The 11,522-nt window shown below is 38.9% G+C and overlaps 3 protein-coding genes across 3 annotated transcripts in view; 2 read left to right on the forward strand and 1 right to left on the reverse strand.

Moving 5' to 3' along the window:
* Nucleotides 1-232: 232 nt before the first annotated feature.
* On the forward strand, nt 233-2,018 carry LOC119573304 (triosephosphate isomerase-like). The gene is made up of 3 exons (XM_037920468.1): nt 233-418; nt 590-804; nt 936-2,018. The coding sequence occupies exons 1-3, from the start codon at nt 331-333 to the stop codon at nt 1,443-1,445; spliced, it is 813 nt and encodes a 270-aa protein (XP_037776396.1). The 5' UTR covers nt 233-330; the 3' UTR covers nt 1,446-2,018.
* A 6,163-nt stretch (nt 2,019-8,181) lies between these two features.
* On the reverse strand, nt 8,182-9,743 carry LOC119573302 (triosephosphate isomerase-like). The gene is made up of 4 exons (XM_037920465.1): nt 9,621-9,743; nt 9,408-9,499; nt 9,113-9,274; nt 8,182-8,983 (listed from the first exon to the last, which is right to left on the reverse strand). The coding sequence occupies exons 1-4, from the start codon at nt 9,733-9,735 to the stop codon at nt 8,549-8,551; spliced, it is 804 nt and encodes a 267-aa protein (XP_037776393.1). The 5' UTR covers nt 9,736-9,743; the 3' UTR covers nt 8,182-8,548.
* A 644-nt stretch (nt 9,744-10,387) lies between these two features.
* The window catches only part of LOC119572870 (triosephosphate isomerase-like), a 1,795-nt gene continuing 660 nt past the window's right edge, over nt 10,388-11,522 (forward strand). The window contains exons 1-3 of the mRNA XM_037919804.1: nt 10,388-10,976; nt 11,146-11,360; nt 11,490-11,522. The exon at nt 11,490-11,522 is cut by the window's right edge and continues 660 nt beyond it. Of these exons, the coding sequence (XP_037775732.1) occupies nt 10,721-10,976; nt 11,146-11,360; nt 11,490-11,522 (504 nt within the window). The 5' untranslated portion in view covers nt 10,388-10,720. The remainder of the gene's footprint in view (nt 10,977-11,145; nt 11,361-11,489) is intronic.

The following is an 11,522-nucleotide window of genomic DNA, read 5'->3' on the forward strand; positions in this document are numbered from 1 at the left end:
GAGCGCGCGAATGAGAGACAGAATGGTGAGAGTGGGAGCGAATTAGAGAAAGGTAAAAAGAGAGACTTCCATCAGAGAGAGAGAGGGATGGAAAGAGAAAGAGGGACAGAAAGAAAAAGAAAGCATTAAAAAGAAAATCGAGCACGGATACAAATACAGAAAATGCCAATCGAACAAACAGACCAACCGTTCCCAGCGAAGCTCGAGCTCAACCCAGGATACCGGAAGCTCCAAGTACGTTTGTTTGGTTTTGTGGCCAAGCATAAAACTGGCGTCGCCCGGGAAACGGCTGATAGTCCTCGCCTCAGTGGCCAGCGAGAACGTTTCCCGATGACTCTCCGCCGAGGAAGCAAGATGATGGCCAAGAGGAAGTTCCTGGTTGCGGGCAGCTGGACATCACAAGCGGACTCGAGCGCAGGTTAGAAGCGCAGATTATGTCTCTGTTTTGAAGACGTTTGCTGTATTTCTTTTTAATCAAGATTAGGAGATAGTTACGAAGTATATTTATTGGTGAATGGCCAATCAGTTAATGATAACAAAAGCTTTTGGCATCTCTTAAAGCTCTATCTGTGAAATGTTTCTTCCACAGAGAGCAAGAGAGAGAGTTTGTGTTCGTTCCTGTCGTATGCTCGAGAGCATCTTCCTGTCGAGATCGCCACGACTGTTCCTGACGGTCATGAGGACGAGGAAGCCTTCTGCAGGGACTGCGACTGCCACTGGGAAGTGGTGGGAGGAGCTTCGTCCGGCAGTTCCGATTCTGAGCTGAAGGAAGCGATTGTCGAAGCTGAGCGGGCAGGCAGGAAGGTGAGAGTAAATCAGGTTTTCTAAAGTTCTATTATAATCATATTCCATTTGATAAATTTGAAAAAAAAACATGTATTCCATTGTTAAATTTATGTATAGATGATCTAATTTGCATTATTGTGCGTGCACAGGTGATCGTCTGTTTGCATGAGACGTCGGAGGATCGCGAGAATGGTCGTACGGAGGATGTCCTGTTGCGCCAGATGAAGTCCCTCGCTGCCAGCATCAGAGACTGGTCTGACGTGGTAATCGCCTTCGAGGCTCTGTGGGCCAGTCATACCGGCGTCCTAGCCACAGCTGAGCAGGTGCAGGAGGCCTTGGCCAACATACGGCAGTGGCTGCGTGCCAACGTGAGCGGGAAGGTGGCCAACAGCACCAGAATCATCTACGCAGGTTCCGTTTCGTCCAGCAACTGTCGACAGCTGGCTCAGCTGGAGGACCTGGACGGGTTCCTGGTGGGGAACGCGGCCCTCACACCCGACGTCGTTCCCGCGATCACTTCTTCACGAGTTTCTCGCTCGTCCCTCTGGGCGACGCACGAGGCCCTCAGCTCGACCGCCCAGCTCATCCAGCAGCTTCGTCAGCGAGAATGCGCCAGGAGGCTAGCGGCGACGACGCGCTGTCCGAAACGATACATTTGAAGGGTTTTCAATGATGTTTTGGGAAGACTCCTCCAGAAGATTGAGGTGTAAACAAGTCTTGCATTCATGAATGCTTGGTTTGTTAATGCAGTGACAATATTATTTATTATGACAGTATTTATTTTTCTGCAACTATATTTTCTAATAATATCTTTACAAACCTATTGCTTTTTAGACTGCAATAAATATACAAAGATTATAAAACCACATGCAGCTCATGGATTAGATAAAGTGAAACTAACGAAAAAAGAAAGAATAGAAAGAAAGAATGAAAGAAAACAAGCCCATCGGAAATGTGGTTGACCCCGCCCCCCCAAAAAAAAAAATCAGTAGAAATCCAAAGGAAGGAGAGGTAGTCGCATGAAGAGTCTAAGAGAACATGTGAATATGCGTTTGTGAATAGCATGTCTGCCCTGCAGGTTTCCAGACCTCCATGTATCATTATTCGGGTATTTTCTTTTTCTCTTTGACTCTATTTATATGCTTGGTCACTCCAATGATTGACTCTGATAAATACATATAGGTAAATATATAGATAGATAGATATAGATACACACGCACACACACACGCGCGCGCGCGCACACACACACGCACCCCCCCCCACACACACACACGCAAACATTCGCGCACACATACATACACATATATAATGAGATCATCCGCAGTTAGGCTGAAGGAATCAGGCTGGTTGGAGGTTTTCGTAACGTCATTCATTAGTATCACGTTTGGGACGGGAATTTGGCTGATAACGTGGTCAGAGATCACTCACATGGGTAAATACATACATGCATATATATATATATATATATATATATATATATATATATATATATATATATATATACATGTATGCATATATGTGTGTATATATAGAGAGAAAGAGACATAATACATAGATATAGATAGATGGATGGATACAGTCACACACGCACATGCAAATACTTATATATATATATGTGTGTGTGTGTTTGTATACATATATAGACACAGATAGATATAGACATAGATAGATGAATACACATATACACACACATATGTATATATATACACATATATGCATATAAATATATACGTATATATAATAATGTATACATGTGTGTGTGTTATATATAGATGTATGTATGTATGTGTCAAGACACACACACACACACACACACACACACACACATATATATATATATATATATATATATATATATATATATATATATATATATATATGTGTGTGTGTGTGTGTGTATATACATACATTTATATGTGTATATATACATACATATATATGTACATTTATATATATACATATACACATGTATGTATATATACATATATATTTATATATATACATATACGCATATATATGTATATATACATATACATATATACAGATATATGTGTGTGTGGGTGTGAAAATCACCTTTCGTGACGTCATTGATTCACTGTTCTGACGTCATCGGTGACGGTGCGTCTAGAATCGTAAACGTTTTCCTTCTGAAAAAAAAGACTGCTTCTTTCCAAATGCTTTATTTTCGCTTTGATAGCTCCGTGAATTCTAGTCTCACAGGAGATTCACTCATGACACAAAGTACATTTTGTACATTGCATAGAATGTACAAAAGTACGTGTAAAGAGGAGAAAATTAGGAGAATGAAAGAAAGTAATATCTCTTATTTTTATATTTCTATTTATTTATTTATTTATTTTTTGTTTCGTGAAATAATGATGATTACAATAGCAATGATGATAATAATAATAGTAATGATAATAATAATAACAGTAATAATGACAACGACAATGATAATGATAATGATAATGATAATGGTAATAATAACAATAAAAATAATAATAACAATAATGATTTTGATAAACATAATGACAACAATTATAACAATAGCAATAATAATAATGATAACAATAAAAAAATAATAATAATATAAAAATAAGAATAATGATAGTAGTAGCAGCAATAATGTGATAATAATGATAATAAAATTATTATGATAATGATAATAAAATAATAATGATAATAATAATATATGAATATTTATAAATAAATAAATATATTTATACACATATGTGTGTGTGTATGTGTGTGTGTGTGTGTGCATCCATGTGTGTCTGTATGTATGTATACGCTTAAGGATGTGTCAAAGGTCGGTGAATGATAATCTAGCAAAAAAAAATCCCACGGAATATCGGTAGCGTGTGACGTCACGGCATTCGCCTCGGCCGTGACCAGACGCAGGCCGCTCAGCGTGAGTCATGAGAACACGACAGTCAACGGGGAAAAAGACTTTCCGTGAGTGTGGCTTCCTTTGGCGTTGAGGAAGGAAGGCACCGGACGCTCTGGGTCATCGTGACGAGCGAGGAAGACGTCCGACCTCTTCCTAATACATGCATACATACATATACATTCATTAATATATATATATACATATATATAAATATATATATATATATATATATATATATATATATATATATCCATATATATTTATGCACACACATATATATATGTACACACACACATATACACATACACATATATGTGTGCATATATATATATATATATATATATATATATATATATATATATATATATATATATATATATATATATATATATATATATATATACACACACATGAAAATACATCTGCAAATGACGGCGCTCACGTGTGAACATTCTATTTATTGCTGTCACCGTTGCTGTTATCATGATCATTGTTATTACTATCAACATTTCTGTTATTGTCATTATCACTATTTACTCCTTATCCTCATCTTTCCCTTCCCTCTCCCTTTTTTCTCTTTAAGTCCCTTCCGTTTTCCCTCTCTTTGATATATTTTAATTCTTTATTTCTTTAATCCCCCATCCCTCATTTTCTCCCTCTACTCCCTTTATTCTCCCTTTCTTCTCCCCTCTCCTTTCCTCTTACCCTCCTACCTTGTTTCTTAACCTTGTCTCGAAGAAAAAATAATAATAACAATAATAATAATAATAACAATGATAATATAAACAATAATAATGATTACAGTAATGATAATGATGCTGGCGCTAATAATGATAAAAATGATAATGATAATGTTGTTAATCATAGTAATAACATGACTAATAATATCAATAATGCATAAATAATGACGATATAACGAGTCCCGCTAGTAAAAGAGATAATGATGACAGTAATAGTAGATCTGCTGCGGCTGCTGCTGTTATTGCTACTACTGCTCCTTACTACTACTGCTACTGCAGTTACTTCAGCTATAACTTCTGCTTCTATTAATAATACTCCTACTACCACTACAACTGCTACTTCTACTACTACTGCTGCTGTGACAACTACTCTTGCTACATCTATTACTACTGCTACTACTACGACTATTATTGCTACCTCTAATAATATCTCTTTTACTACTACTAATAGTAATATTACTGGCATGTGTCACAACTGATATCAGATTGCATTTTGGCCATTTATGAATCGCTTTTATTCAGTGTGCAAAGGAACGGAAACAAAAACGAAGAATTTTGTATAAATGTTAATTTTAGTGGTCTCTTTGCAAAGCTCTTGCAGCCCAAACCAGATTTGTTTACAGACCTAGGAGCCAGTTAAAGGATCTATAATAAGGGCCATTTTTGAAGGAATAAGGGTATGTTGCATGTTACATCAATATATGTGTGTGTGTATGATACGCTTGTATCTACATGTATATATCATACATACATACATATGTATTTTAGTATGTATATATATGTATGCATAAATTTATGTGTATATATATGTATATATTTATGTATACATATATATATACATTTATATTAGATAACGTCATATTACTTTTATCATGCTTAGCATAGCATTATAATCACCGTCATAACTCTGCTGATCGAGTTATTCACTTGATATCTTAAAAGTACGAACCCATTTCATTTAGATACTTCGAGACAAATATGTCTATAGTCAGTATTAACCTCATTTAGTTCCTGTGTTTACGCAAAGGAAAATGTTTACCAATTGTTTACCATATCTCACTAAAAACACAAGTACAGAGAGAGGCGAATATGCATGTATACATATTTAAAGCAGGTTTTGGAGAATATGAAAGGACTATGTCTCTCAAAATAACTTATTTGAAAAAAACATTATAGTGAAATGAAAAATTGCCTTTATGGTTAGAAAGATCATGAAACATACTTCAAAAAATATTGTTAGGATGACAACGGCTTCATTTACATTCGTGTATAAAGTCCTATACAAAACCCAACGAAAAAAGGAGCGCAATTGCCGCCTTTGTCAGCCGCGACGGATCAAATTTGCCACTTTAGTTGATGTTATCATGATTCACTTTCGTCAGTACTGCTTTTATGTGTTTACACTGTCGTTTTGTTTAATTATTTAATTTGACGACTGTGAAGTGGATAACATGAAACACATGAGTTGATGAAAATAGAACTATATTCTATATTCATTACAATAAATAAGCAGATCCATAAAACTATGTAAATTAGGAGTTGCCGCCGGCCGCCTCAAGCGCGTCGGCCGCTGGGTCGGTCGAAGTGCGCGATGAGGCTGGACACGTCGGGTCGTCGAGCGTTAATGATGTCGACGATGTCGGGTCTGAGGGCCGCGCTCCCCACCAGGAAGCCGTCACATGTATACGTCATTTTAAAGTAACACTTAGATTCCCAAAAGTCGGAAACCCTCACCGAACGGCCGCGGTTCGACTCCGTTGCTCTTTTCTGTCAGATTTCCGTCGCTCCTCGTGACTCGCTGACAACCAACGCCGCCACGGTAAGCACCGAGTGTCAGACCAACAAATGAGACAGCCATAAAAAGCTGACACAGGCCGGGCCATAAGTGAAAGGCCCGGGCGAAGCCAGAACTTCGCAAATCTCAAGCAAGCCGTTTACCTCCCGCGTGGCTGAGCGGTTCCGAGTCCCCGCCGAAATCAAAGGAAGTGACACGGAAAACGGCTTCTTTAGCCTCATTTTCCTTAGAAATGTTCACGCTTCGTAATTCATGCTCGTCCGTCTGTGTGGTTTCGTTGAGGAGTCGACTCAGGTGACTCGGGTTCCGTGACGTCCTGCGTTCTAAGGCTGAATTTCCGAGAGGCGTGTTAGTCGTTCTACTTTGGGAAGGTGTGGTGCCTGATAACGAGTTTTCCTTTCCTTTAACATCCTTTCGGGAATTTAGAATTGGTTTGTAGGTCAAACAGAAATGCTTAGTCTAATTTGATTAATAACTAGACTATGGTCTACGTAACCGCTTATGGATGCATGCATGCAATTTTCACGTGTTCTAACGCAAATGGGGATTAATAACATTAACTAATTGAAAAGGCGTTAATCAACTTCTTGAGATCAGAATCTGTATCAAGGGATCAACGTGTCTATGTGTTCGTGAAACAGTATTTGAATGTATTTTCAATATATGTTTTAATTAATAAATAAATAAATAAAAAACCCAAATATTTTTTTTCATCGCGGTAATAAAAAACGATAAATAAAAATAGGAAACAAAAACGAATATTTAAAAAATCGGTCTATTCCTTGTCGTAGATGGTGTCCTTTTCGTTTAAATATGCTATTCCGCTGGACTTTTCATGGATATATATTTCAGTTTCTTAAAAAAAACGCATATTTCTTTTCTTCATGTTCCCTGGGATCGAGTTTTTACCTCCATGCAATGCTCCACAAGTGCCAAGCTTGATTAACTCCTTAATTCCATCTTGAAGGAGATTCTGTTCTGCGATGTGATGATAATTACAATTCTCTCCATATATTCAGTACAATATATCCCAATTAGCATTAATATATGTGAAAAGTTATATATGAATTCGCATGATTCGTAAACAAGCTAGGTCGCCAATTTGGCCTGCTGTTGTTACCTTATTTAGGATAAACGATGCATTGCGTTATGATATATATAGTTTCAATTATTGACTTGACCCACATCTGACAGAGAGATCTGTTTCTTGTCACATTTTTATATAGAGTGATATTATCTAGACGTGATACTCTTAGCCAGCCTGTCAATGCAAAAGTAATAGAGTCGCTTCTTGTTTCACATTAAGAGGAGAATCTGTATCTATGTTGAAATTTTTTTCACTAAGCTATTTATACAATTAAGTTTGTGATAAAGAAAGACGTGCACCATACACACTTGCATACATGTCTGTGTGTATATATATGTATATATAAATACAAACGCACATACGCACACAGATACACATATATATAAATATATGTATATATATTTCATATATATATTTAATATATATTATATATGTGCGTGTGTCTACGAATGTTTTTGTTCTCTTATTCCTTTTCTCTCATTTCATATTTTTCTTGTACGTTGCTTTGTAGTTTATTCCACGCACTTATAACAGTCGACAAGTATAAGCATCAGAATAGACAAACCAAGTATTAGCGTCGCAATTATTTCTGCTATTATTAAATCCTTTTTGTTATCATCGTGATCATATTCACATGAGGATTAATGTAATGATCATTATTACCATTCTTATCATAACGTAATGGTACCATTATCATCACTCTCACAATGTCTATTGGTATGCAGTGCACACACACATATGTGTTTGTGCGTGTGTATGTATATATATACATATATGTATACATACATATATTTTGTGTATATATACCATAAAACAGGTTTTGGAAAAAGAAAGGACCGTGTATTTTTCAAAATATTTTATTTAAAAATAACGCATTATAGTGAAATAAAAAAAATCCTCGGCGGTTAGAAAGATCACGAAACACATGAGAAATGTAGTTAGAATGACGAAGGCTATATTTACATTCGTGCATAAACATCTTTACAAAACCCCGCGAGTAAAATGGAGCGCAACTGCCGCCCGCGTCAGCCGCGTCGGATCAAAATTGCCACTTTTATCATCATTCACTTGCGTTACTAGAGCTTTCATGTGTTTACTCTGTTCTTTTGCCTATTTTATATGACAACTGTGAAGTGGATAAATTGAAACACATGAAATGGTTGATGAAAATAGAACTTTATTCTATATTTATTACAATAAATAAGCAAATCTATAAAACTAGGTAAATTAGGAGTGGCAGCCGCCCGCGTCAGGCGCGTCGGCCGCTGGGTCGGTCGAAGTGCGCGATGAGGCTGGACACGTCGGGTCGTCGAGCGTTGATGATGTCGACGATGTCGGGTCTGAGGGCCGCGCTCCCCACCAGGAAGCCGTCCAGGTCCTCCAGCTGAGCCAGCTCTCGACAGTTGCTGGACGAAACGGAACCTGCGTAGATGATTCTGGTGCTGTTGGCCACCTTCTGGCTCACGTTGGCACGCAGCCACTGTCGTATGTTGGCCAAGGCCTCCTGCACCTGCTCAGCTGTGGCCAGGACGCCGGTATTACTGGCCCACAGAGCCTCGAAGGCGATCACCACGTCAGACCAGTCGCTGATGCTGGCGGCGAGGGATTTCATCTGGTCCAACAGGACATCCTCCGTGCGACCATTCTCGCGATCCTCCGACGTCTCGCACAGACACGCGATTATCTGATGATGTACAGAAGGCAAGTTAGGGCATTCATGAACACTTTAAAAGATAAAACTCCAATGTCTATCTCATTCGAGTCTTTTAATAAGATTCCATTAAGAGTAAGAGAAAGCGAGAAGAAGGCTCACCTTGATGCCAGCCTGCTGCGCGTGTGCGACCTTCTCGGCGATGAGTTGGTCGGACTCCTTGAAGATGGTCCTTCGCTCAGGGTGACCCAGGATCACCCACTCGCAGCCGGAGTCCAGGATCATGGCGGGAGAAATCTCGCCGCTGAAGTTACCACGAGCGACCTGCGTATGAAAATACCACCATGTTACAAGATTTATCATTTACTCTACCATTATATGTATTGCAACTTTTCTGCTAGAACTAGGATTACAACAGTCGACCATTGCTGTTGCAGCTATAGAAAGAACAGCTTACCTTGTAACAGTTCTGTGCGGCAACAGCGATCTCGTCAGGGAGTCTCTGACGGGCGTATGACAGGTAGCAAGAAGGGCAGCCAACCACGGCCTCTGTTTGGGACGAACATATTTTTAAAAATTTAGTGTTTATCAAGACGCTACAAAAAAAAAAAAAAAAAAAAAATCATTGCCATCAGAGTAATAGGTTTGATGAATGATGAATGAAACAGACCTGTGTTCGGGTCCAACGAAGCCGCCGACATGAACTTGACAATGTGGTCGATCCGGGCTTTGTCAACGTTCATCTTCCAGTTCCCGATCACGAAGAACTTCCTTTGGCTCGACATCTTCAGTTTGGTCTCTTATTTTTTCACAACTTTTAAACAGCGTAGTATGTGGAGCTCTTGTTATCAGGAGCAACGGCTAGCTTCTGACACTCTCACAACAACCATTCATTTTATACGATTTTTTCACCGGAAGCAGCTATCAGAGGGACTCCTTCGCATGACGTCATTCCTCGCCTTTCCTCTCTTTGCGGAATCGCTCCGCCTCCGACAAAATCATGTGAAATTAGGTCGTTTGCTCCTGAATAATGAAAAATATGAAATAAGTAGGCCCTGTTACAGGTATTTCTTATCATTCTTTTATCATAAAGAGATGAGAATAAGAAAAACAAACGTTTGAGTTGAAATATCCTTTTTGATTTGGAATATACCTTTTTCTCATACATCAGGCGTTCAGCGGCGTCCACAGGCGCGGGCGTGAGACTGTGGTATTTAGCACCGGGAATTGAGTCTTCCGCTTTTTCACATGTCAGTGTGTATATGTATATATGTGTGTATATACATATATATATGTACATATACATATCCACATTCTTATCTTTCATCTTGGGCATACACTATGTGTGTAATTTATCTTTTACAATTTTTTAACATAAGGTCCGTGTTAGTAATCAGAAAAGCATGAAGTGATGAAGACTTTTGTTATATTAAGAGCTGCTGAATTTCCACGATGCTTTTGTTGTCAAGTTCAGTGGTATGTGAGTCACGTTTTCAGGATTCAAAAAATCCTAAGAAGTGAAAAGCAAAACTCAATTTTCCTCTCTTGTATTTTCTTTGTTTTTAAATGGGAGAATAACAGATAGAGAGAGAGAGACCGGGAAAGAGAGAGAGAGCGAATGAGAGAGACAGAATGGTGAGAGTGGGAGCGAATGAGAGAAAGGTAAAGAGGGAGACTTTCATCAGAGAGAGAGGGATGGAAAGAGAAAGAGGGAGAGAAAAATAAAAAATAAAATAAAAAGAAAATCGAGCACGGACACAAATACAGAAAATGTCAATCGACCAAACAGACCAACCGTTCACAGCGAAGCTCGAGCTCAACGCAGGATACCGGAAGCTCCAAGTGCGTTTGTTTGGTTTTGTGGCCAAATATAAAAGTCGCGTCGCCCGGGAAACGGCTGATAGACCTCGCCTCAGTGGCCAGCGAGAACGTTTCCCGATGACTCTCCGCCGAGGAAGCGAGATGACGGCCAAGAGGAAGTTCCTGGTTGCGGGCAGCTGGACGTCACAAGCGGACTCGAGCGCAGGTCAGAACCGCAGATTATGCCTCTGTTTTGAAGATGTTTGCTGTATTTTTTTTTCAATCAAGATTAGGAGATAGTTACGAAGTATATTTATTGGTGAATGGCCAATCAGTTCATGATAAAGGCTTTTGGCGTCTCTTAAAGATCTATCTGTGAAATGTTTCTTCCACAGAGAGCAAGAGAGAGAGTTTGTGTTCGTTCCTGTTATATGCTCGACAGTATCTTCCTGTCGAGATCGCCACAACTGTTCCTGACGGTCATGAGGACGAGGAAGCCTTCTGCAGGGACTGCGACTGCCGTTGGGAAGTGGTGGGCAGAGCTTCGTCCGGCAGTTCCGATTCTGAGCTGAAGGAAGCGATTGCCGAAGTTCAGCGGGCAGGCAGGAAGGTGAGATTAAATAATTTTTTTAAAGTTCTATCATGATCATATTGCATTTGACAAATCTGAAAAAAAACATGTATTCCATAGTTAAATTTATGTATAGATGACCTAATTTGCATTAATGTGTGTGTACAGGTGATCGTCTGTTTGTGCGAGACGTCGGAGGAT

The sequence above is a fragment of the Penaeus monodon genome, chromosome 5 (genome assembly GCF_015228065.2).
Source record: "Penaeus monodon isolate SGIC_2016 chromosome 5, NSTDA_Pmon_1, whole genome shotgun sequence".
NCBI classification, from domain to species: domain Eukaryota; kingdom Metazoa; phylum Arthropoda; class Malacostraca; order Decapoda; family Penaeidae; genus Penaeus; species Penaeus monodon.

Coding starts and splice junctions, on each gene's coding strand:
- LOC119573304 (XM_037920468.1), top strand. CDS start 331: ATGACTCTCCGCCGAGGAAGCAAGATGATGGCCAAGAGGAAGTTCCTG. Junction 419..589: donor ACAAGCGGACTCGAGCGCAG/GTTAGAAGCGCA, acceptor TTTCTTCCACAG/AGAGCAAGAGAGAGAGTTTG. Junction 805..935: donor CTGAGCGGGCAGGCAGGAAG/GTGAGAGTAAAT, acceptor GTGCGTGCACAG/GTGATCGTCTGTTTGCATGA.
- LOC119573302 (XM_037920465.1), bottom strand. CDS start 9,735: ATGTCGAGCCAAAGGAAGTTCTTCGTGATCGGGAACTGGAAGATGAAC. Junction 9,500..9,620: donor TTCGTTGGACCCGAACACAG/GTCTGTTTCATT, acceptor CGTCCCAAACAG/AGGCCGTGGTTGGCTGCCCT. Junction 8,984..9,112: donor CGCAGCAGGCTGGCATCAAG/GTGAGCCTTCTT, acceptor GTACATCATCAG/ATAATCGCGTGTCTGTGCGA.